At 42.0% G+C, this 27215-nt stretch overlaps 2 protein-coding genes across 2 annotated transcripts in view; both read right to left on the bottom strand.

Annotated features, from left to right (window-relative positions):
- Positions 1-27215, bottom strand: part of LOC127030224 (sodium channel protein type 2 subunit alpha-like) — a 138253-nt gene that overhangs the window by 60765 nt on the left and 50273 nt on the right. Inside the window, exons 16-18 of the mRNA XM_050916324.1 lie at positions 19216-19389; positions 17530-17886; positions 14279-14731 (exon numbers count right to left, since the gene is read on the bottom strand). Coding sequence (XP_050772281.1) covers positions 14279-14731; positions 17530-17886; positions 19216-19389 — 984 coding nt within the window. The remainder of the gene's footprint in view (positions 1-14278; positions 14732-17529; positions 17887-19215; positions 19390-27215) is intronic.
- The window catches only part of LOC127030195 (sodium channel protein type 1 subunit alpha), a 358700-nt gene that overhangs the window by 303884 nt on the left and 27601 nt on the right, over positions 1-27215 (bottom strand). The window lies entirely within an intron of this gene.

Below are 27215 nucleotides of genomic sequence, written 5' to 3'. Positions count from 1 at the left end.
CAGATGGAGGAGGTAGTCCAGAATGTCTGGCACTGAACCTAGCGTTGGGGGTGAATGATGCTGCGCCGACCAGATTGAAAATCTCTTCCACTTGGCAAGGTTTCCTCATAGAAGGCTCTCATAGAGGGTTTCCTACTGCCAAGGAGGACCTGCCTAACCTGTTCTGAGCAGGAAAGCGCCAACAGATTTAACCATGTAGCTTCCACACAGTGAGGTGGAGCAACTAAAGGGTCGGGTGCTGGAGACATCTGTGATTTTGCGTGAGAAGGTCCGGGGAGAGCAGCAAGGTAATCAGGGCTCCCACAGACATGTCTAGGAGGGATGTGTACCAGTGCTGATGGGGCCAGGCCAGTGCTATCAGTATGACCTGAGCTCAATCCCTGCGGATATTGAGCAGCACCTTGTGAATGAGCGGTATCGGTGGAAAGGTGTATAGGAGAGAACTGCCCCATTGGAAGAGGAACATATCTATGCTGGAGCCCAGGCTGTGATTTTGGAAGGAGGAGAACTGCTGGCACTTCCTGTTGCATCGCATCATGAAGTTGTCTGCGGGGGAAACCTCACCACTGGAACACTGAAATAGCGACGTCTGGGTGAAGAGACCATCTGTGTCTGTGGAACAACCTGCTGAGGTGGTCTGCCAGCTCGTTCTGAATCCCAGGGAGGTACAACACCTGCACGTGAATTGAATGTTCTACACAGAAGTCCCACAGCATGAGAAATTCTTGGCACAGGGGAGAGGAGTGTGCACCTCCATTTGTTGATATAGAATACTGCTGTTGTATTGTCCGTCATGATTGATACACATTGTCCAGTTAGTTAAGGACAGAAAGTCTGACATGCCAGATGCACTGCTCTCAGCTCTCTGACATTGATGTGAAGACATAGATCTGCTTGCGACCAGAGGTCTGGAGTCCTGTCGTCTCCCAGATGAGCTCCCCAGACCAAGTCTGATGCGTCGATTACCAATGCTATGGGGCAGCAAAGGGGACCCCTGAGCACACCTCCTAAGCGTTCATCCACCACCAGAGGGAGTCGAGGACCGGGTGAGGCAGGGTCACGAGCCTGTCCAAACTATCCCGGGCTGGGAGATACACTGACGCGAGCCATGCCTGGAGTGGTTGAAGCCTGAGTCTGGCGTGCTGCACCACGTAGGTACAGGCTGCCATATGACCGAGAAGTTTCAGGCAGTTTCTCACTGTAGTGTTGGGGAACTGCATGATGCCTCAGATTATGTCACTGAGGACTGAAACCTCACCTGTGGCAGGTATGCCCTGACTTGGGTCGAGTCCAGCACTGCCCCTACGAACTTTATCCTCTAGACGGGAGACAGAGTTGATTTTGCTTCGTTTAGGAGTAGACCCAGGCTCTTGAAGGTAGCTCTGATAAAGGTGACCTAAGTTTCCACTTGGGTCCTGAAGCTGCCTTTGATCAGCCAGTCATCGAGATACGGAAACACCTGTTCCTGGTGCCTCCGCAAGAACGTGGCAATGACTGCTATGCACTTGGGGAATACTCAAAGTGCTGCTGACAGGACAAATGGGAGGACAGTAAATTGATGGTGGGTACCATTGACCTCAAACCTGAGGTACTTCCTGTGGGGCTGAGTGATTGTGATGTGAAAGTACACGTCTTTCAGATCCAGAGCGGCATACTAATCTGCTGGATCTAGTGAGGGGATGATGGAGGCCAAGGAGACCATGTGGACCTTGAGTTTCTTTGCGAACTTGTTGAGTTCTCGCAAGTCCAGGATAGGCCTGAGGCTGCCTTTGGCTTTCAGTTTTAGGAAATACTTGGAATAGAAGCCCTCACCCATATGCTCCTGAGGAACCTCCTCCACTGCCCCTAGCAATAGAAGCAACTGAATCTCCTGGATGAGTAGATGCTCATGAGAAAGGTACCTGAAGAGGGATGGAGAAGGGGGATGGAAAGGTGGGAGGCCACAGAATTGGATGGAGTATCCCCTCTCTACCATGTGGAGCACCCAGCGGTCTGAAATTATATGGAACCATGCATGGTAGAAAGGAGCTAGTCAGGAGGAAGAGGTAAGGTGGGGTAAGATCCAGTCTGTGATCTGGTGCGCCGTCCTCAACTTTACCTTCAAAAGGCCAGTTTAGGGTCAAAGGGCGGCTTGGGCTGGCCAGAGGCCTGGCCTAAGGATGGATGTTGCCTCCTCCTGCCACCCCTGTTCCTCCTCCGAGAACTGTCCTGTCAGTTCTGCTGATGGAATCTCAGAGGAGGTTGCAGTCAGAAGTGTCTTTGCCACGTGGCGGAAGTGTGCAGGCCCAACAACTTGAAGGTGGCTCATGAGTATTTCAGACTGTGGAGCCTTTTGTCTGTCTTTTCAGAAAACAGAGTCTTGCCCTCAAATGGGAGATCTTGAATAATCTGCTGAACCTCGTGAGGGAGACCTGAGACTTAGAGCCAGGATCCCCTCTTCATGGCTACCTGCAGATGCCATGACCGGCATCTGCAGTGTCCAATGTTCCCTGGAGGGAAGCCTGGGAGACTAGCTTCCCCTCCTCCACCAAGGCTGAGAACTCTGTTTGGGAGTCCGACGGGAGAAGCTCCATAAATTTGGCCATTGCCGCACCGGTGTTATATGAGTACCTCCTGACGATGGCCTGTTGGTTCAAGGGATGGAGCTGCAAACTCTTATTAGAATAGACTTTTCTCCCAAGAAGGTCTAGATGCTTAGCCTCCCTGTTTTTTGGGGAGGGCCCCTGGAAGCCCGGTCTCTCACCCTAGTTATCAGTGTCCACAACAAGAGAGTTAGGGGGTGGATGAGAGTATAAATGCTTGAACCCTTTGGAGGGCACAAAATAACGCCTCTCATTGCACTTAGCAGTGGGTGGCAAGGAAGCAGCAGCCCTGCACAGCAACTGTTGCAACACCCTGTTGTCCTCAAGTGCCGGGGCTACAGCTGTACTCGCCAATGCTTCATCAGGTGATAAAGTGGAAGCATTTATTAGGATGCTCCCTGCTATCCATCCCCAGGGACTCCTTAGACTCTCGGGGCAGCGTCTAGTGGTGCGCTGGACCAAGTGTTGGTGCTGCGATCAGTACGACGGGAGAAACCATAGGTGGAGCTGGTACCAATCCACTTGTAGGCTCCAACGAAGATGGAGGCACCGCGCCAGCATCAGTGCCATCGGTACCTGCGTCGTAGTCAACGTTGACAATGGTTCTGGCATGGAAGATGGACACAAGGATATTGCCGAAGGCGTTGCCAGGGTCAGTGTCGAATACAGTGCCAGAGCCAATGATGGTGCCGCTGTTGGAGGCATTGGTGTGTGGGCAGGTGCCTAAGGCAGATGCGTAGGCAATGGCAGGATAAAGGTGGTTGAGGCCACAGAAGATGTCATGGAGCGGTGATCTTGGGTTCCTCCCTGTCCTTGGCAAAAAGCCGAGGGGGTCCAGAAGGGCCACTGAGGTGGGTTCTGCCACTGCGGAGGCCATGCCTGGGGCTCCCTCCTATCTCTCCTGGACCTCGATCATAGCTCCTGCTTCTCCTGGAGTGATAGGAGTCAGACTCTGACTCCGAGGTCTCTGAGACTGAAGACCACAGAGAAGCTGAGCCTCAGTGCCTTAAGTGTTAAGAGCCTGGGGAGCAGGTAGGCTCTCTGTGCGAGTGGGCCAGAGCTGAGGGACATGGAGAGGGGGAGCACCTTGATATCATGGCTGGCTGTATAGGGACTGGTGACCGAAGGGGACCCAGATTCAACTGCCTCACCTGGGCAGGAGTCAACGTGGCCCCAGCAGGGGATCTGGAGCTATGGCCCACCTGGTCTCACTTATCTGGAATTAGCTGGAGAGCAGCTGTCCATCTTTTTCTTCTGAGGCACCGGCGAGTGGGATCAGTGCCTGTTATCAGCTAGGCCTCATGAAGTGCTGTGTCGGTGCCGAGCGTCTTGGGACAAGTCCTATCTTGGCGCTGAGCTTGATGATGGTGCCGGGGAGCTCCGCATCAAAGACGAAGTGTCAGGGGTTGGGTCCCAAGCCCAAGTCAGAGTGGGAGCATGGGGCTGCCTCTGTGAGGATTACCTTAAGCCACTGTTCCCTTTTTTTGAGCGTTCTAGTGCGGAAAGTGTGGCTGATCTTACAGCGATCCTTTTGGTGGCCCTCCCCTGGGCACCATAAACATGAAGCATGGATCACTCTTTGTCATGCGCTTTGTGCAGGCCTCACAGTTTTTAAACCCAGGGGACTGCGGCATATCACAGCTCCAGGGAGACTAATCCCAACAACTCTATACTAAGAACTCTAATGCTAAGAAGACACTAAGGTAACTATATACAATAATTATAGAATGTGCTTGTTAAGCAATGGCTAAGGGAAGTTCCAGCCAACTGTCACTGGCAGTAACAAGGAACTGAAGGGGTGGCGGGTCGGTGGGGCTCTATATTGAGTACCATGAAGGCGCAACTCCAGGGGGTGCCCAGGCCGACCTGACGCTGCTAGGGGAAAAATCTTCCAGACACCGTGCACGTGCGTACGCACACACACCTGATTGGAATGGACATGAACAAGCACTCGAAGAACTGGGACTTTAGATAGAAACATTCAATTGATACATTTCTTGCACCTCTTGATTAAACAGCCAGAGCATTATCTCTATAAAACAGGTTGTAAGACATTTCCCATGCTAACAGAATCAGGTATAACACTTCCACAGACACAGTCAACCCATTTACAAGTATTTACAAAAAACCTCTCTCAAAAACTATGTAAACTACAGACAAAAAAAGTGTTGTTAAGAGTTATATCTATTTACAAATGTAACTGCAACAAACATACTTAGAACATTATCAAAAGAAAGATGGCAGGTAATTTGGAGTTAAAATTAAAAACCTAAAATGTTTGTCCAGCCAAAGAATTAGAAATCTATCATTTATCATTTCAACATTTGGGGTAGATTTATTGCTTTGATTCCTGGCCAGCTGGAAGCAGGAGCAACATGGCATAATTCCTCTACCACGCTATGCCAATGGGTGGTCTGGAGCTGGCTAAAACTGCCCACTAAAAAGATGGGACCAAATAAGGAGGCACTCAGGAGATTTGCATAGGAAGCCATGAAGCCCCCAAACAGAATTTAAAGTGAATCTTTGTGAATTACCTTCCTGCACCTGCAGGTGTGAATCAAGACCATTATCTACAGGTATAGGATTAGACTCCTGCTTTACAGATTCTCTCTATACTCAACATAGGCCAAATGGGTGAGTGCACAGTGTTCCACAGGATTACATAACCAAAAAGACTATGAGCACAATTCTCAATTGCATTTCAACTTCCACCAAGTGGTGGTAAGTGAAATCCCCCCACCATTATGGAGAGGATAAATGAGGGTGAGGGAGCACACTGCTTGGCACAATTAAGGCTCGTGTTGTATCTTTAACTATTTTTATATTTTCATAGGTTTAGAGTTTTTGACTTACAATCTTATTTCCTGACTCTTACACATTTGCTCATAACCTTAACTCTGAATTTCCTTATTTTTAAAATTATTTACTTGCATTATTGTAGTGCCTAGGAATCCTAATCATGGACCAGGATACCATTGTGCTAGGTGCTGTACAAACACATCGTTCCAGTGTTCACACTGTAATATATTACTTTAAATTAACATATTTATTTAAACATTAACTCTCACTTAAAATCTTGTGTTTGTGATGAAGTTTTGTCTCTCTCTGAATAAACCTACTCAGCCATGTTCACAGGAATACGTTTAGTGATGATGACAAACAAAATGAATATGGATGTTTTCCTAGGGACTTAGATTCTGATCTTGCAAACACTTTTACTAGGGCTGCTGATAAATCACAGTTAACTCCATGATTAACTCAAAAAAAATTAATCGCAATTAATTGCACTTTTAATCACACTGTTAAACAATAGAATACCAAATGAAATTTATTAAATGTTTTAGATGTTTTTCTACATTTTCAAATATATTGATTTCAGTTACAACATAGAATACCAAGTGTACAGTGCTCATATTATATTATTTTTATCATAAATATTTGCACTGTAAAAATGATAACCAAAGTAATAGTATTTTTCAGTTCACCTCATACAAGTACCATAGTGCAATCTCTTTATCATTAAAGTGCAACTTACAAGTGTAGATTTTTTTTGTTACATAATTGCACTCAAAACCAAAACAATGTAAAACTTTAGAGTCTACTTCTTCTTCAGCCAGTCGCTAAGACAAACAAGTTTGTTTACATTTATGGGAAATAATGCTGCCCGCTTATTTACAATGTCACCTGAAAGTGAGAACAGGTCTTTGCATGGCACTTTTCTAGCTGGCATTGCAAGGTATTTATATGCCAGATATCCTAAACATTCATATGCCCCTTCATGCTTTGGCCACCATTCCAGAGGATATGCTTCCATGCTGATGACACTTGCTAAAAAAAATGCATTAATTAAATTTGAGACTGAACTCCTTGGGGGAGAATTGTTTGTCTCCTGCTCAGTTTTAACTGCACACTGCCATAGATTTTATGTTATAGTAACCTCGGATGATGACCAGCATGTGTTTTAAGAACACTTTCACTTCAGATTTGACAAAACACAAAGAAGGTACCAATATGAGATTTCTAAAGATAGCTAGAGCGTGCGACCCACAGTTTAGGAATCTGAACTGCCTTCCAAAATCTGAGAGGAATGAGGTGTGGAACATGCTTTCAGAAGTCTTAAAAGAGCAACACTCCGATGCAGAAACTACAGAACCTGAAACACCAAAAAAGAAAATCAGCCTTCTGCTGATGATGAAAATCAATATGCATCGGTCCACACTGCTTTGGATCGTTATTGAGCAGAACCTGTCATTGGCATGGACCCATGTCCTGTGGAAGGGTGGTTGAAGCATGAAGGGACATATGAATCTTTAGCGCATCTGGCTACAACAGTGCCATGCAAACACCTGTTGTCACTTTCAAGGTGACGTAAACAAGAAGCAGGCAGAATTATCTCCTGCAAATGTAAACACACTTGTTTGTCTGAGTGATTGGCTGAACAAGTAGGACTGAGTGGACTTGTTGGCTCTAAAGTTTTACATTGTTTTATTTTTGAATGTAGTTGTCTTTTTGTACATAATTTTACATTTGTAAGTTCAACTTTCATGATAAAGAGATTGCACTAAATTATTTGTACTAGGTGAATTGAAAAAATACTATTTCTTTTGTTTTTTACTGTGCAAATATTTGTAATAAAAACAATAATATAAAGTGAGCACTGTATACTTTGTATTCTGTGTGGTAATTGAAATCAATATATTTGAAATGGTAGTGTGCTACATTTTATTTAAATATTTTTTGATTTCTATTATTCTTTAAAAGTGTGATTAATTGCACTTTTAATCATGTGATTAATTTTTTAATTGCTTGAGAGCCCTAACTTTTACACATGCCCAACTTGGTACACTGTACATTACCACCGAGTTCAATGGGACTATCCACGTGCATAAAGTTAAGCAGGCATGTGACTGTTTGCAAGATTGGGGCCTTATTCCTAAAATTTTGAAAGTTTTAATTTTTCTTAGAGGAGAAAACTATATTTTAACTTAAAAGTTAAAAGCAACTACAAAAAATTCAACATATACTACCAATATAAACACCTTTAGCAATCAAATAATCAAGGTAATAAAAAATATTTACTTAAATATACATTATAGGAATGAATGTGATCAGAATGTTTGTAATTACAAGAGATCTAAAAGTCTGTTTTAATACAACAATAAAGTTATAAACAAGTTTCAATTAAAATATTTTTGTATTTTTTAAAAAAATGATAATCTCTTAAAACGTAGTGTTGGCACTTTATAATCCAAATTTTAAAAAAATATATCAACAGAGCATATACTTTTTATATCACTGAAGTATGATACATAAAATACCAAGATGATGTAACGAGAGAATCATAAAAAAATGTTGGGATTGCCCCCGACCATCCGGTGAGGCAAGTCACATGACTCAGCTTACAGAGCAGCTGTGCATGTTTCTACTGCATTGCAATGGATGGGGAAGGAATATATTATAGCTAAGTACCATGCATTCAATATTTATTTAAAAAGTGATTATATATGTATAACTTGTTTAGGTAACCTGTGTAAGAGTGCTGACCCGTAGCTCTGCCTGGTTAAAAAGCACCAGAGCTGAATTCTTGACTGATCCAGGTTGAATTTACTCCTGTGAGAATTAAGAATGGTAGGAAATGAAGTACACAATACCTCTGATTTTGTGTGTGCTGGAAACAGTTCAAATATGGCCTCCAAAATATTAAAAAATATATTATCTAGCTACATTACAAATTTCCAAAACATAAAACATATACATTGGTTGATTAGTGACTTCTGCAGACATATATAAGAAATAATAGAAGCAGACTGACACTGATAAATGTACATTACACTTGGAATTGACAGTTTTAAAAATTATGACACACCTACATCCACATTATGTCTTCAAATAGTTTTAGAACATCAAGTGTGAATAACTAGATATTTTAAAAAAGCAGAAAATAATTTTATTCTTCCACTCCTCTCTCTTCATTATATTCTATCCACTAAAAATGTATTTAGCATACAGTTCTGAAAATGATCACAGAACAATCAGTCACAACATGCCACATTCAAATTCTCAGGTATCAATTTTGCCTATCATCATCATATTCAATATGTGATTGCATTTATTTTAGCATTTTTGAATTATGTAATTGATAGAAACACATTTTAATATAACATTTAATTCTATATTACAACAGATATAAAACACTGTTAAAATGAAATTCCAAACCTAGAGATAAAGCTGTGATCCTCTAGTATGTTAGGTCTCCTTCACATCAGTTTTCTGGTGCAAATCAGATTAAAAACCAGGCAAAAACCCTCCCCTACTAGGTTTTCTAGCATAGAGGAAACCTCAGATGGCATAGAGCTACCACTCAGGGCCAGCTCTAGGTTTTTTGCAGCCCCAAGCAAAAAAAAAATTTGGCTGCTCCCCTTCCCAGCCCTGGGCTCCCCCCATCCGCACCCCCCTGCTGCCCCAGCCTTGGGCTCTCCTCCCCGCACCCATACCCCCTGCCGCCCCAGCGCCAGGCTCTCCCCTTCCCCCTCACCAGTGCCCCCCACACACACCTCCTGCCACCCCAGCCCTGGACTCTCCCCCTGCCACCTGCACCCTCCTTCCGCCGCAGCCCTGGGTCACTGGTAACTTGCTCCCAGGGCAGGTCATTCAGCAGGAATTTTGGATGTGCACAGAACACAGACAGGATTGGTTCCCATATGGTTACAGAACTGCAGTAAAGTGGAACAATTTTCAGCTTGTGTGACTGGAGGATATCTGGATGCATATTATAAGACATGCTGGTCTGAGTGGCACAGTAAGTGGGCTGGGGGGTTGGAGAAGGGGTAAGGGGTTCCGGGGGGGGCTGTCAAGGGACAGGAAGCAGGGGGGGTTGGATGGGGTGGAGGTTCAGGGGGGCAGTCAGGGGCAGGGAGAAGGGGGGTTAGATGGGTCAGGGGTTCGAGGGGGCAGTCAGGAGACAGGCAGCGGTTGGATAGACATGGAGTCTGAGGGGTTTGTCAGAGGACAGGTAGGGGGTGGGGTCCTAGGGAGGAAGTTGGGGGTGGTCTCAGGAGAGGGCAGTTGGGGACAAGGAGAAGGGAGGCTTAGATAGGGGGTGGGGTCCTGGGGGGCAGTTAAGGGCAGGGGTCCCGGGAGGGGGCAATCAGGGGACAAGGACCAGTGGCGCTTAGATGGGGGGTGGGGTCCTGGCGGGCAGTTAGGGGCAAGTGTCCCGGGAGGGGGTGATCAGGGACAAGGAGCGGGGGGGTTGGATGGGTTGGGGATTCTGTGGGGGGCAGTCGGAGGGAATGGATGGTGGCAGCATGGGGCTTCCCTCCCCGTGGAATGTCCTGTTTTTTTAATGTTAAAATATGGTCTCCCTACCATTCCCAGTGCAACTCTCCACTCATAGCATGTTGCCACATGAGGTGCCCCTCTTTCCTTTCCAGTTGGTAGTGGCCAAGGGAATGCTGGGAAATGTAGTTCTTTCCCTGCTCCAGGGCTGGCTCTATAGGCTGGGAGCTAACCAAGGAACTACAGCTCCCAGAGCCCCCTGTTGGTTCTCAGCTCCCATGCTTGATCCCTGCCGCCCCTGCAAATGGGCTGCCCCAAGCAGGTGCTTGCTTTGCTGGAGCGTAGAGCTGCCCCTGCTGCCAATGCAACCTACTCCCAGCCATCTGAATATGGAGTGTGATGAGAAAAAAAGCAGTGTGGGCTGGGCATATCTACACTCTAGCAATCCCTGGCTGCAGTCCGCCCAGTTAGGACTGAGTGCCAAAAGACCAGATTCTGGATGTGACATGACATATCTCCGTAAACTCTCTAACAAAAAGACAACCAACTTCCCTATTGATTGCAAACATATTGCATATAGAAGATATAATTCTGCTAATTGATTTGTCTCGTTGGTCACTCGGATTATCTGAGCCACTTTCCCCAATTGACTAAATTAAAAGAAAAGCAGATAACAGCACTTAAGAATAGCTTACATATATGTTTAAAAACTTGAATATTAGTGGTGAGCAGCTCTGGAATTTGAAACCCAAAATATAAAAGGTGGGTAACAATGACCTCTTCAATAGCTTGGGGTAACAATTTCTACAGTGCAGTCATCAAATTTAATAAAGTGACATCAGAACAATTTAATGATATCTGGAAACATCCAACACTCCCTCAAAGAAAAACCTAACCAATATCTACCAAAATCCAATGTCCATTATTCAGGTTAGTAATTAACAATATAGTTTAGTTTATATAGCACCTATTGATCAAAACATTTTAGATACCTTACAAAAATACAGTGCTGTTAAAACATTAAAACGTGTTATAAATATTTTAAAAATAAAAAAGGTCTTTCATAACTTTTAAAGGGGGTAATGACTTGACACTGTTCATGGAGGAATACTGTATCCTAGAGCAGTGCTTCTCAAAGCCGGTCCGCTGCTTGTTCAGGGAAAGCCTCTGGCGGTCTGGGCCAGTTTGTTTACTTGCCGCGTCTGCACGTTTAGCCGATCACGGCTCCCACTGGCCGCCATTTGCCGCTCCAGGCCAATGGGGGATGCGGGAAGGGCAGCCAGCACATCCCTTGGCCCGTGCCACTTCCTGCAGTCCACATTAGCCTGGAGCAGAGAACCGTGGCCAGTAGGAGTCATGATCGGCTGAACCTGAGGACGCGGTAGGTAAACAAATCGGCCCAGACCACCAGGGGCTTTCCCTGAACAAGCAGCAGACCGGCTTTAAGAAGCACTGTCCTAGAGGGCAGAGATGGAAGGGGCAAAATTACAGGCCCTTCTAATTCTATATAATCATAAATTAAAAACACATATTTTCCTTTAGTTTGAGAGGTGAAGATGATAGAGAGATTGTCATATGCCCCATAAAATACATATAACAAGTTGAATTTTGGTAATTGGGTTGTTTCTACAGCAAATGAATAGAATAATATTTCACCACTGTATATTAAACCACAATAATAGAAACATGTATAAAACCTATTATTTAGTCTTTCAAATTAAAGTCTATTTCTAACTACACCTTGATTCAGAAAATTTATTTTAATAACTTGTTTTAAAAGAGCACACAAACTATTTTCACATAAAAATTCAGTACATTAAATTAATGTGTGATGCACAAATACTTGAAGTCAAAGAAGTTACAGTACCAGGGATGAATTTGGACCATTGTGTTTATCAGTTCAGAGCTGCTACAAATAACAGGCAAGAAAATAGTTTAATACTTTAGATTTGCTATTTGGTTATTCTTATGTAAAATTTTATTGGAGATGTTCCAATTATAACCCATATTGTTTCCTTTAAGATATTTATTCAGTTTTAACACTAATTACGGGAAACCTGATCATCAAATACTACAAAAAAAAAAAGCAGCTATCTTTCATTGTATGCCATTACTGCTGCCACTAGATCAAAGGGCTTCAAATCAGAGCCAAATAGCAGAAGTTCTAATAATTTTCTGATGTTTTAAATATGTTAAATTATTTTTTTCAAGTGATACCCCTGATGACTTCATTGGAAATTGGCAGGCAATAATACACAAGCTTGGGTCCTATTCTACGGGCTGGAGAAAGGACTTTGTATCTGATAGTCCAGTCCTTATGTACTGTGGGAAAAAGGAGGAAGTATTTTACTGCTCCTCATAACCTATATGACTTGAAAAAAATCACCATAGGGAGTGGCCAATATGGCTGCATCAGGAACTCTTTAATCCCCTGCAAATCAAAAAGGAATCCTACAACAAGTGGAAACAGAGACAAATTCCTAAGGAGGAGTACAAAAGAACAGCACAAGCATGTGGGGACAAAAATCAGACAGGCTGAAGCACAAAATGAGAAGGGATATAAAATACACTAGGAGCAAGAAAAAGATGAAGGAAAAAGAAAATCCACTACTTAGCTTGGAAGGAGAGATAATAACTAATGGACTCAAGAAGGCTGAGGTGTCTAATGCCTATTTTGCTTCAGTCTTCACTAAAAAGGTTAATTGTGACCAGCTACTTAACACAATTAATATTAACAACAAAAAGGAAGGAAGCCACAGTAGGGAAACAACAGATTAAAGAATACTTCAATAGATTAAATGTATTCAAGTCAGCAGAGTCTAATGAAATCCATTTCAGGGTACTTAAGGAACTAACTGAAGAGATCTCAGAACCATTAGCAATTATTTTCAAGAACATATGGAGGATAGATGAGGTCCCAAAGACTGAAGAAGGACAAATATAGTACCTATCTTTAAAAAGGAGAACAAAGAGGACTCAGGAAATTACAGAGCAGTCCGCCTAACTGTGATACCCAGAAAGACACTGGAATAAATTATTAAACAATTTGAAAGCATCTGGAGGATAATAAGGTGATAAGGAATAGTCAACATGTATTTGTCAAGAACAAGTCATGCCAAACCACCGTCTTTGGCCTAGTCGACACGTGGAAGCAGTAGCTATGATATATACCTATTTTAATAAGGTTTTTGATAGAGTCCCACATAATATTTCCCTAGTTAGTTTAAGGGAATGTCATCTAGATGAAATTTCTATAAGGTGGGTACAAAACTAGTTGAAAGACCATACTCAGAGTGTTTAATCAATGGCTCACTGTCAAACTGGGAGGACATATCTAGTAGAATCCTGCAGGGATCAGTCCTGAGTCCAGTACTATTTAATATTCTATTAATTACTTGGACAGTTGAGAGGAAAATCTGCAGATGACATCAAGCTGGGGGGTAACAAGTATTCTGTAAGGTCAGGATTAGAATTCAAAATGACCTTGATAAATTGGAGAACTGTTCTGAAGGCAACAAGATGAAAGTCAATAAAGGTAATTTCAAAGTACAATATTTAGGAAGGAAAAAATCAAATGCACAAATACAAAATGAGGTATAACTGGCTAGGTGGCAATACTGCTAAAAAGGATTAGGAGTTATAATGGATCACAAACTGAATGAAAGCCAGCCATGTGCCACAATATGAAAAAGGCAAAATGTAATTCTGGGGCATGTTGTACACAAGACATAGAGTGAACCGTTTTGCTCTACTCGGCACTGAGCTGAAGTATTGTACCCAGTTTTGGGTGCCACCTTTAGGAAAGATGTGGACAAACTGAAAAGAGTCCAGAGCAGAACAACAAAAAATGATACATGATTTGGCCTGTGAGGAAAGGTTTTTAAAAAAACTGGGCATATTTAGTTTTGAGAAAAGAAAACCAAGGCGGGACCTGATAACAGCCTTCGAGAATAAGGGCGGTTATAAAGAAGAAGGTGATCCATGTCCACTAAAGGTAGGACAAGAATTAATCATCCTAATTTGTAGCTAGAGAAATTTAGGTTAGATATTAGGAAAACTTTCCAACTACAAGGCTAGTTAAGACCTGGAAGAGGTTACCAAGGGAGGTTGCGGAACCCCCATCATTGGAGATTTTAAAGAATGGGTTAGACAAACATCTGTCAAGGATGGTCTAGGTATACTTGGTCTTGCAGGAGGAAGGACTAAGTTCCATCAGCCTGACATTTCTATGTTTAAATACTAAATTGTCATATATGTTCCTTGAGAATTACATTTTAAACCCCTGAGCTTGTGGCCTCCAAACAACAATGCAAGATATAATACGAAAGAATATAATTGATGCCAAAATTGAGGGCAACCACAACTGGCTATATAACACACACACATACTTACACAGCATAAATATTTTCAAGTCATACCTCTTTGCTTTCCTCCAGCTCTGACTCGCTGCTAAACTCTTCTGTATTTAAAGGTTCAAAATCCGATTCCCCAATAGCAATTGGTACAGTCACAGTGAGGCTTGGGTTGTGTATGAATGATGCATAATCATGGTTGCCTACAACACCAGTGGTTCCATTATTATCTTTGCGATTATTCAGATGTTTATTCATTTCAGCTACAGTATGGTTGGCAGTGTAGTTGTCTTCCTTGTTGTTTAGCTGACTGGTTGATCTTACTTCATCGATGTCTTTTTGTCCTCTAACAAAGGTTTTTTGGATACATTCACATGCTTTTCTTTTCACATAATCTATTCCCCTCTGAATCCTTGCCACTGCGATCTGCAGATTGTTCGTTTCATTATCATCGTCTATAGCAGCAAGGTTGTCTGAACTAAATGAGCTCAGCAGCAAGGCTAAAAACAGGTTCAGTACCTAAAAACAAAGAGACACTGCTAGATCTTTCCCCTCTTTTTCTTATTAACAAAAATTTATTTTAAACATAATTGTTTCATATTACTGTACTTCTGATAAAATTTTAGTGTGTGCAGGGATTTTCTAATAACAGAACAGTTGTGTGGCTAAATCTCTGCAAACCACTTTGAAATTATATTTTATTATTTAAATACTGAAGACTCAGAGCGCTTTATATCTTCAAAGAGTTGTACTAACATTAACACTGTAATTAATCCTCACAACATTCCTCAAAAGGTAAGTAAAGTAGTATAATCTTCATTTTACAAATGGAAACTTAGATACAGACGGGATAAGCAACTTTCTCAAAGTCATACAGTAAATCTGTAGTAGAGATGGATTTAGAACTCAGGATTTCTTCAGCATATAAATGGTCCTGTATACATAAATAAAAAACATGCTCCTTTGCAACTTCTGGTTTTCGAGACTAATATAAATACTTTTTATTTTTTTGTTTTTTTATTTTTTGTTTCCATACACTAATAGTATTGGTATTTTCTTAATTCTATTATGCCATCTTCCTTAAACCACAAAATGCATTAAACCTCATATATTAAAAAAATAAGACCATCATAAAATGAAATAGTGGTAAATAATATGAATATAGAATATGACTATTCTAAATAATATAAATGATATACACAAAGGGAAGGAAATCTGTAACTGCAAATATTGTGCTGGTTAACTTCAGTTCTGTTAATGAAGAACAAATATATAAGACTGAAATCTGCAATAGAACTATAGGAGAATGATTTTATACAATTTTTAACTGGCATTCTTTGGCTTTCCCTGGTTTATTTAAAGTAGGAAAGCAGTTTGGTTTTGATTAAATAATTTTGTGCATTTTTGGCCCAAGAAGACAGAAGCAAACAAAGAAAAGCACACTAGGTAAGTCCACAGATTCATGTCCAAAGACCTAGGAAGGTTTATGCTAACCTAACATCTCCAAGACATAAGTACATCCAAAATCCACTGAAATCAATGGAATGACTTCAGTGGGCTTTGGATCATGCTCGTAAAGCCATACACTCCTCTTTTCTGTTAAAAAATGCATTTTAAAAACCGAAAGCATCTTTTCTTTGATTTTGATGACAGAGAATTTTTTATCTTCTTTAAGGTTTAACAAAGCAATGTGCTATCTGAACAAGGAAAAAAAGCTTTCTTTGTTCGAAGAATTTTTATAGTTCAGAATTCCATTTTTTGCCAGAAAAACAAAGTATTTGCAATTGCATGATTACATGTAGGCACATGTGTCTATGTATGTATTATGCATACCTAATTGTAAAAAAAATCCTCACTTTTTGGAGATTTTTTTCATGTCAGCCATCACAGTAACTCAGAATTGTCTGCACATATTTTAAACTGAGTTCTATATTGTGGTTTGACAGGATGTATTAGGCCCAGACGCCCCCTGCTGGAGGCCTTGTAGTCCTACCACTCTCCGTTCCAGAAAGGAGCAGTGGAGAAGTCCTCCAGGCTGCTCCCTGCGGCCAGTGGGAGGTTGCCAGTGAGGGTGCAGTCAATCAGGCCCCAGCAGACTCATATAAAAGGAGGTGCAGGGCCAGAGCAGTCAGTTGCTGCGTGAAGCTAGAGGAGAGAGGAGCACGTTTCTGGCTGGTTTTAAAATCAGCAGGACCATGGACAGCTCAGTGCTGGCAGGGGCTGGGCAAGCAAGAGCGAGCTCCTGGTTGGCTGCTGGGACTGAGCCCAAGATAGTTTGCAGGCAAAAAAATGTTTGGGGTGTTACACCTGACAGCAAGAGCTTAAGGGCAACTTTTGTGGTTTTGTAATCTCATATTTTTCTTTTTTAAAAATATGTGCGCACCTGTGTATGACTGGCAGAACCTGAACAAGATTTCTCCTAGCAGGGCTGCCCAGAGGATTCAGGGGGCCTGGGGTCTTCGGCGGCGGGGCACTTCGGTGGTGGGTCCTGGGGCAGAAGGACCCCCTACTGCCAAATTGCTGCCAAAGAAGCTCCAGGGGCCCGGGCCCTGCGAGAGTTTTCTGGGGCCCCCTGAGTGAGTGAAGGGGCCCCAAAAACTCTCATGGGGGCTCCTCTGGGGCCCGGGGAAAATTGCCCCACTTGCCCCCCCCGGGCGGCCCTGTCTCCTAGGACTGATGTTTTGATGGGAAGAGGGGAGTGAAGACCAGTGGAACAGATCAAAGCCAGTTGCTCCTCTAGCACAATGGAACTTTCTACAAGAAGGGTAAAGCTCATTAATGCAGGAAACAGAGCTTTTCTGAGGACTGGCCCAAGATTGTAGATGTCATGAAGAAGAAAAAACAACACAAAATAACCCTAGGAACAGGAACTAAGAACCATCACAAACCTTCCACCTTCAGCTTTAAGCACAAGGCACATTTTTTGACCTTGCTTTCTTTAACAAACACACAGCAATGTGTGTATGCATATATATACACAAACATGCACACTCACAAAACATATATATATATATATATATACACACACACACACACACAATTAATGTTATACTATATAAAAAAAATTCCAAAATAAACAAACAACCCCGCCCCCCACATTTCACTGCACACATTTCTCCATTGGAAACAGGATGAGAGAACACACACGACACGTTAGTCACATTTCTGAATGCACTACTGGAAGGAGCTCAGATACTATGGTGATAAGCGCGGTATAGGAATCAATATAGAACAGAACAGCTATCAACAAAAATATACAATAAGGATCCTGTAACCATAATAGGTGTTCCATCCTTTGAAATGTTTTGGTTACATACCACTAGATTTCCAATCACCATGACCATCATGAAAACGATAAGGCACATGGCTTGGCTGGCAACCTCCATACAGTCCCACATAGTCTCTATCCATTCTCCACACAACACTCGGAATACAATTAAGAAAGAGTGGAAGAAGTCTTGCATGTGCCAGCGTGGAAGTACACATTCCTTGGATATCTTGCAGACACAATCCTTGTAGCTTTTACCAAACAGCTGCATACCAACCACAGCAAAAATGAAGACAATGATGGCCAGCACCAACGTCAAATTTCCCAAAGCCCCCACTGAGTTACCAATAATCTTTATCAGCTTGTTTAGTGTGGGCCACGATTTTGCCAACTTGAAAATTCTCAACTGGAAAACAATAAAGAAGCATCATTAGTACTAATTACAACAGAGTTGTAGAAATGTACTTCAGACCATAGACTATGAGTAGTCCTTAATGCAAAAAATCTTAATGTTTTATTTTTGTGGTAAATTAATAGAAACCATTAAATTACTGCACCACCTAAGGATGATCCTCCAAGTTCCATAATTCACCCACAATCAGGTCTTACGGAAGTCCAATAATTCTACAGATTTACAGCTGGCCCTTCATCACCATGTCTGTGGCAGAAACTGAAGTCATGCATCCTTCCACTGCCCAACTTGACATAGCCAGTGGAATGCCCCACTAATATAACCTGTAGGCTAGTGAATATTGAGCATGACAGGCTATTAGCATCATACAGGGAAAAGGGTGGAGATGAAACAGAATGCATCACACTAACAGCCTAAGACAGAGACCTTTTAAGGTAAATTTCCCCAAAACACTTAAGATAAAAACATGTTGATTAGAAGAGTATTCTTCAAACAATGTAGGAAAGATCTTCATGGGCATGAATCTGGAATTAAAAGCTAACTACAAAACAGACAATATTTGTAGATTTGAGGAAAAACCATAAATAAGAGATCCTTATAATATCTAATCCCTGATCCAGCAAAAACTTAATAAAATATTTGATTAAATCCATTTTTATTCTCAACTACAAAAAATCATGTTAAGTCACACAGAAAAAAGAGCCTACAATAGTAATGCCTCAGCTACTCAACTACAATTCTAAAAACGAAATATTTCTTCCTTAAAATACACAGCTGAACTTCACTACAGAAGAAAGTCAGTTTCTTAAATATTTAATAGTAACTTTTTGAAATTTTAGTCATTGGACATAAATCCAATATTTGAAAAGAAGAGTTCTATTCCTGTGACATAACAGTATGACATAAAGATAAATAAGGATTGTAAGAAATTTCTCCTATAACTTTTCTTATTTACATCTTTGCCCATCACACACTAAATATATAAATTTTCTATCAGTGAGCTATAATGGTGACAATAGTGAATTGCATAGCACAGTAATGATGTTATTATGCAATCATGTTAATGCAAATTACATTGTAATTACCATTGCCTCCATTTGAATTACTGTTTAACTGTTTCTGAACCATAAAATTACATATATTTTTGCAATAATAATATAAGTAACTTTTGGTAGACCTGTTCCTAACGAGGTGCATCTTTTGGCACTTAAGAGAAATTAAATGTGCAGTGAAAATGCTGATAAATTTATGTAAACATAAAAATTTGTAATTATAAAATTAATGTATTAACTGTAACTGTACATTGTTTACTAATATATTTACCAATCTGAATGATCGGAGAACTGATAGTCCATCCACTTTAGAAAGAAAAAGCTCCAGCAAACTAAGGGAAACAATAAACGCATCAAAAATATTCCAGCCTACTTGGAAATAATAATAAGGATCCATGGCAATTAACTTGAGAACCATTTCTGCTGTGAAGATCCCGGTAAAAACCTAGATGAAAATGTAATTTATTAGTGTTACATAGCTGTAAAACAAGTAAAATTGGAAACAAAGATTGAGCAATAAGTGATATCTTTATTATAGCAAGGTGTCAGTAATAAAAAAAAACTTGCAGAAAACACAAGAATATCCTGGATCAAACTAATCCCTGGTGTAACTCCATTAACATCAGTGGTTACACAAAGGCTGAAGTTAGCCTGTTACGAAAAACAGAGAATATTCATTGTTTCCATTACAAAGGAATACAGGAATTATAGTAAACCCCTAATTAGTTATTGTCCTCACTCTTTATAAAGAAAATCTATATAAACCTATTCAGGAAAGTATTAATCAGTTTTGAAAAGAAAAAGTTTTTGTTTCTGTTTTTAATAACTGAAGTTGACTAGTACAAACTAGGAAGGTTAAAGACCTTAATACAAATATTCTTTTTCTTACATTCTGGCCGCAGTGAATTAATACAAGTCAGGCATTACACTGATATTTCCCTTTTTTCTAATATTTGTTGATAGTGACTAAAGTATAATTTAAAAATATTGATTGCAAAAGTAAGGATTTGAGATGCGCTACTGCAACATAAAATTTTAACAAATAACTTTCATTACAATCCACAGGAACAACTTAAACTTTGACTTATTCAGAGTTTTTGAGTTCACTCCTGATTGAGAGTCTGATATTGGATAGTAGAGGAGCAGAAATTGAGAGAGCCTGACGTGAACTGGAAATTATGAGGCTAGGAGAAGAGAAGCAATAGCTGAAGTTAAATGGGCAGACTCAAAGGCAGTAGAGCCAACCTTTCACCTTCTTTCCAATGAAGACTGGAACACTATAGGAACTGGACATAAGAGGGAGCTGGGATTCAAATATCTGGCCTAAGTAGGTACATTTGAAAAATTATTCAGTCAAAGCAGACAATGAGAATTCTCACCAAAATTTGGTTGAATATCTATTTGAGGCCAAATTTTGATACAGATCTGTTTGGTTACCCTCCAATTCACCCCAACAATTCTTAATTACGGATTGTGGGCTACCTTGCACAGTGCCAGATGTAGTAATGTTCTGCAAAGCCACATGTAACATAAATTTATAGAGAAGAGATACTTACCATACAGTAAATGAAGGTTACTTACCTGTAACTGGAGTGCTTTGAGATGGCTCTGCATATTCCTACTAATGGGTACTGCACCTATTTTATCAGTATCAACTAAAGTGTTCTTGCACCCCCACTTCTCTCTTTAGCTTCACAATGTAGTGAAGGCGAGGCTACATAAGGGACAGAGTGCCCTCCCCAACTCAGTTCCTTCCACTGCAAAGCCAGAAGCAGGGGTCAGCACCACCATGTTGCGTGACGGACACTTGATAAAATTACCGTACTTGATAACGGACACTGTGGGGGGCGGAGGGGAAGGAGGTTATGTCATTCAATTTTTTGAAAAGTTACCAGAGACCTCAAAATTTTTACCACAGACACTTCGGTCTATGTACAGATACATTACGAACCCCTGGCGGGAACAAAACAACAAGGACTCTGACAGAGACAGTTCTTCGAGATGTGTCCCCCCAGGGGTGCGCCACTGTAGGTGTCGCAGTGCCTTTGCATTTGGAGTTAGAGATCTTCAATAGCAGTGCCCGTTGGACAAGAAATGCGCACTTTCCCTCCCCCATGCTGTGCACGAGTAGTATAAATAGTGCTGTGCAGTCCAACCACCCTCAGTTTCTTCGCCATAGAGCCCAAACATTATGCTCCAAAGCAGAGGGGAGGAGGGCGGGCAGCGGAGCACCCATGGGGACACACATCTCGAAGAACCTCAGTTACTGCACAAGGTGAGTAACCCACTCTTCTTATACATGGGTGCTCCAATGTAGGTGACTATAAAGCAGTGCCCCTAGCTGGAAGGTTGGGGCTTTGGTGTGACTGGTATCACTGAGGATAGGACCATATGTCTGAGAATGGTGTCTGTCAAGGAACCCTGCAAGATGTTATAATGTTGGGCAAATGTATCAGAGGATACATATATCAATTATTGGAACATTATTGAGGAATGCAATGGAGGTTGAGAGCACTCATGTGGAGTGTCCCCAGATAGAGGTGGTTGCTTGCTGTGAAGTTCGTAAGACAGAGGTATGCACTGTGAAATCCATTTAGAGAGGCGTTTAGAGATACAGTGGAACCTTTAGAGCATTTGGCAATGGATATGAACAAGCGTGGCGAGTTCCTGAACGGCTTGGTTCTATCCAAGTAGAACAACAATGTACGTCTCACATCTAAGGTGTGGAGAGCTGCTTCTTGGAATTGTTGTGCGGTTTGGGAAAGGAGGAGGAAAGGTATATAAGCTTGTTTAGATGGAAAGACGTTATAACCTTTAGCAGGAATTTTGGGTGGGGACAGAGGGTCACTTTGTCCCTATAAAACATTATATATAGTGGGTATGCATTAGGGCTGATATTTCTCCCATGTGTCATGCCGATGTAACGGTGACAAGGAAGGCTGTTTTCATTGCTAGATGAAGGAGTGAGCAGGTTGCCATTGGGTCAAATGGAGGTCTTGTCAGAGAGCAAAGAAATAGGCTGAGGTCCCAGGATGGGGTGGGGGAACATATGACAGGGTACAAGTTTCGAATACCCTTAAGTAAAAGTTTGACAAGAGTGTGTGCAAATTCTGAATATCCCTCAACAAGGCAGTAGAATTCGGTAATGGCAGCCGAGGTGTGATATGGAAAAGAGTCAGCAGATGGCGCCGGAGCTCTTTTCAGAACCATAGCTTTTGGCAGGCGTTTGCAACCCCGCTGGATTCTCTCTCAGAGCTGAGAGCTTCGCACGGTGCTGCTAACTGTTCTGCTCTGTTCCACACCGCATGTGGTAGAGAAGGAGCTGAGGGTGGTCGGACCGCACAGCGCGGGGGAGCGAAGGTGTGCATGTGCGGTCCAACTGGCACTGCTATTGAAGATCTCCGAGTCCAGACACAGACGCGCTGCTGCACCTACAGTGGAGCACCCTGGGGCCATCACTCCAAGAAGAAGTGTGAATATGCAGAGCTCTCTTGAAGAACCCCAGTTACATGTAAGCGGCATTCATTTCATCTTCAACTGGCTCTGCATATTCCCACTCATGGGAAATATTGATAAAAGTCATGCTGGGACTAATCTGGAGGTGGGAACAGAATAAAGACAGAAGGAAGCACTGCCTTGCCAAATCTAGCATCTGCTCTAGAAGACAAATCCAGAGCCCAGCGCTTGGTGAAGGTGTTTACTGAAGTCCAGGTGGCAGATCTGCCTCTGACAAGTGAAAGAAGTAGCCACAGCTGTAGTAGAACGTGACTGAATGGAAGCATGTACAGGAACTTTTGCTAGTGTGTAAAACTCAGCAATATATTTGCTTAATCCAGAGAGAAACTGCAGGAAGAAACTGTATGCCCTATGTTGTTCTTAGCATATGAAACACACAGTCTGGATGTTTTATAAAACCTCTTAGTTCTGTCCAACTAATAGTTGAGAGCCCTTCAAGCATCCAGTGTATGAAGAACTGATTTTCTTATAATGTGGTTCAGGGGAAAAATGGTCAATTAATAGACAGAATAATGTGAAAAATCAGACACCACCTTCAGTAAGAACTGAGGATCAGGTCTAAGGACGATCTTGTCCTTAGGAAAAGTAGTAAAAGATGGATCTGCTACAGATACACTCTGTTGGCTGATGTCACTGCAATAATTAAAGTCTTTCTCATAGATAAATGATGAAACAAAAAATATTCAGCTAATGGCTTGAATGGAGATTTTACCACCATGGTCAAAACCAAATTGAGGTCACAGGAAGGAAGAGAGTCTCTAACTGGAGGATACATATTTGAGAAACTTTTCATACATTTTTTAACCAAAGCATAAACAGTGACCTACCATCAATTAAAGTATGTTACAAAGACATGGCTGCCAAAAGAACCTTTAAAGAAGAGTTAGACAACCCTTGATTTAAGTACATTAAGTAATCCAGAATACACGGAATAGAAGCCAATAAAAGAAAATGAGACTATCCCTGCATCCATACCTGAAATCTGGACCACTTTGGCTGATAGCAATTTCAAGTGGACCGTTTTGTAGCGTTAACTATTAAGTCCTGCACAGATGAAGAACATGAGTGCTCAAGCACAGAAAGAATCAAAGTCTGATCACTCATTATGACAGGTGAAAATATCTTGAAAATATATGGAGATATACCTATTTCATAGAACTGGAAGGGACCCTGAAAGGTCATCGAGTCCAGCCCCCTGCCTTCACTAGCAGGACCAAGTACTGATTTTGCCCTAGATCCCTAAGTGGCCCTCTCAAGGACTGAACTCACAACCCTGGGTTTAGCAGACCACTAAGCTATCTCTGTGGGTCTGGATAAAAAATCCTGCCCCTGGGACATCTGGAGACAGAGGGGGATGCATAAAGACTCCGTCAGATAGCTGAAGGAGAACTATAAACCACTATGACATGGCCAGGATGGGGCAATGAGTTTCCTGATACAGTAGGTGAAAAGAAAGATGTACCAAGAAAAAGGGAGGTACAGACATTTAGGTGTATCAGACCCCTCTCCCAGTGCAAAAGAAAAGCATCTAACAGAGAGAGACTGTCCCTACCTATTCTGAAACAGAAACAAAGACATTTTCCATTGAACCTCCTTGTGAGCAGATCTACAATTGTCGATCCTACCTGGAAAATATGGTCTGTACCAACTAATCCTTCAAAGTCCACTTGTGCATCTGATCTGTCTCCTCTGACAAATTCATTGCTACAGGATACATGTCTTGGTGGATGCACTAATTCCACAGACGTACTGCCTCTGCACACAAGGGGGTGGAGCAAGCAGTCCCCTGTCTGTTGATGTAATACACCACCAATAGGCTGTAGTTACTACCTGTACAATATCTCCTTGCAGATGCAAAAGGAATGATCAGAGTCATATGAACAGCGTGTTGATGTGCAACGTTCCTTCCTTAGAAGACCAGTGCCCTCAAACTGTTATGTGATTGGAGTATGCCCCCAACCATTGCTAGATGCATCTGAAGTCACTGTCCAGGATGGACCCTGAGGATTGAACTGCACACGCTTCAGCTGTTTAATTTTCTTTATCACCAGTCTGGAGATACTGATATTCTGAAGTCTGGTGATCAATAACTGAAGACTGTCCCAACCTGGACTGTAGACCTGAGACATCCAGTGCTGTATAGGTCTCATTTTCAGATGGGCAAACAAGAGTCATGTGGTAGAACCTTATTCTCTGTGTGGGGCAACTTTAATAGACATTGCCTCATTTTGAGAAATCTGTCCTCTGGCAGAAAAGATCTCCCATCTACTAAGTCCAATAAGAAATCTCTTCTTTAGGACAGAGGATCAACTTTGGGATGTTAAGAAAAAACCTAGGTCTGAGAAAAGATTGGTCGTGGTGACTATGTGGCTCAAAAGATCCTCATGCACACATCTTACAGTAGCCAATCGTCCAAGTAAGGTAAACAAAAATACCTGATTCTTCAGATATGCCTCCACAATGGAGAGGCAATTAGTTAGTACCCTGAGTGCTGTGGAAAGGCCAAATGGGAACACCTTCCGGAAATGGCAGCCAGTCACCACAATTCAAAGATACTTCGGATGGTTTTGGCAAATTGCAATAGAGAACCAAGTGTCCTTTAGATTAAGAGTTGCAAACCAAGAATTGACAGCAAAAGGATTATGGAGGCCAGGGTCAACATATGGAACTGATACTTCCAGATGTAGTTGTTCAATTCCCTTCAGTCTAATATTGGTCAAAACCCTCCATCCTTCTTTTGAACCAGAAAATATTGGGAGCCTGACCCCTCCTCAACTGCTCCTATCCAAAGCAACTTTCCCACTTCTGCTAGAAAATTCGCTTCATGAGAGGGGTCCCTGAAGAGGGCAGCAGTCTTTCAAATTCTACTATCTTTAAGATCCATTGGTCTGATGTATCTGCTTCCATGCATGAATGAAGTGGGCTAACCTCTCTCCAAAGGAAGGGGTAGAAAAGGGTTGCTTCTAGACTCTCGATCGTCTTGTCAAAACTGAGACTTGGCATTTTGGGATGAGGGCGCTGACAAAGCAGTGGATTATTTGGATTTGGATCCTTGTTTCTATAATGGCTCTGTGAGTCTGCAGTTTGTTGATATAGTTGTCCGGTGACTGGACAAAGAGTAGGACACTAAAGGTCTCACAGACTCATAGACTTTAAGGTCAGAAGGGACCATTATGATCATCTAGTCTGACCTCCTGCACAAAGCAGGCCACAGAATCCTACCCATCCACTTCTATAACTAACCCCTAACCTATGTCTGAGTTATTGAAGTCTTCAAATTGTGGTTTGAAGACCTCAAGCTGCAGAGAATCCTCCAGCAAGTGACCCATGCCCCATGCTGCAGAGGAAGGCGAAAAACCTCCAGGGCCTCTGCCAATCTGCCCCGGAGGAAAATTCCTTCCTGACCCCAAATATTGCAATCAGCTAAACCCTGAGCATGTGGGCAGGACTCACCAGCCAGCACCCAGGAAAGAATTCTTTGCAGTAGCTCAGATCCCATCCCATATAACATCCCATCACAGACCACTGGGCATACTTACCTGCTGATAATCAAAGATCAATTGCCAAAATTAAGCTATCCCATCATACCATCCCTTCCATAAACTTATCAAGCTTAGTCATAAAGCCAGATATGTCTTTTGCCCCCACTACTCCCCTTGGAAGGCTGTTCCTGAACTTCATTCCTCTAATGGTTAGAAACCTTCGTCTAATTTCCAGTCTAAACTTCCTAGTGTCCAGTTTATACCCATTTGTTCTTGTGTCTACATTGGTACTAAGCTTAAATAATTCCTCTCCCTCCCTAATATTAATCCTTCTGATATAGTTATAAAGAGCAAGCATATCCACCCCAACCTTCTTTTGGTTAGGCTAAACAAGCCAAGCTCTTTGAGTCTCCTTTCATAGGACAGGTTTTCCATTCCTCGGATCATCCTAGTAGCCCATCTCTGAACCTGTTCCAGTTTGAATTCATCCTTCTTAGACATGGGATACCAGAACTGCACACAGTATTCCAGGTGAGGTCTCACCAGTGCCTTATATAACGGTACTAACACCTCCTTATCTTTGCTGGAAATACCTCGCCTGATGCATCCTAAAACTGCATTAGCTTTTTTAATGGCCGTATCACATTGGCAGCTCATAGTCATCCTGTGATCAACCAATACTCCAAGGTCCTTCTCCTCCTCTGTTACTTCCAACTGATGTGTCCCCAATTTATAACTAAAATTCTTATTATTAATCCCTAAATGCATGACCTTGCACTTTTCACTATCCTATTACTATTACTCCAGTTTACAACATCATCCAGATCTTCCTGTATGATATCTCGGTCCTTCAGGAGTAGTGCTGCCTCTGTTATTGGAAGAAGATGTGAAGGGCCTCATTTGAGTAGCTGGGTTCAACCCCAGAGACTGAGCTGTTGATCTCAAGTCTTTTAGTTTTTCTAATAAATTGTCTGTTTTTTTCACTAAAGAGACTCTCCCTTCACAAGAGTGATCTTCCAGCTTACTTCTAGTGTCCATAGCTAGAGAGGAAGACTGAAGCCTCCTGATAGCCATGGCTGATGCCAATGTTCTGGCAGCAGAGTCCAAAGCATCAGAGGAGGCTCTGAGGGAAAGTTTGGCTATATTCTGATCCTCCAATAAGATGATGTTGGCCAACATTTTTCCCATAGATGGAATTGATAATGTGTCATGACTGCCTGATAATTGACCACATTGATAAAAAGGGATGAGGAGAACACCCTCTTCGGTGAAT

Source organism: Gopherus flavomarginatus, chromosome 10, assembly GCF_025201925.1.
Source record: "Gopherus flavomarginatus isolate rGopFla2 chromosome 10, rGopFla2.mat.asm, whole genome shotgun sequence".
Classification (NCBI taxonomy): Eukaryota; Metazoa; Chordata; order Testudines; family Testudinidae; genus Gopherus; species Gopherus flavomarginatus.
The sequence above is the reverse complement of the archived record's forward strand: the minus strand, read 5'-3'. Positions and strand labels throughout refer to the sequence as shown.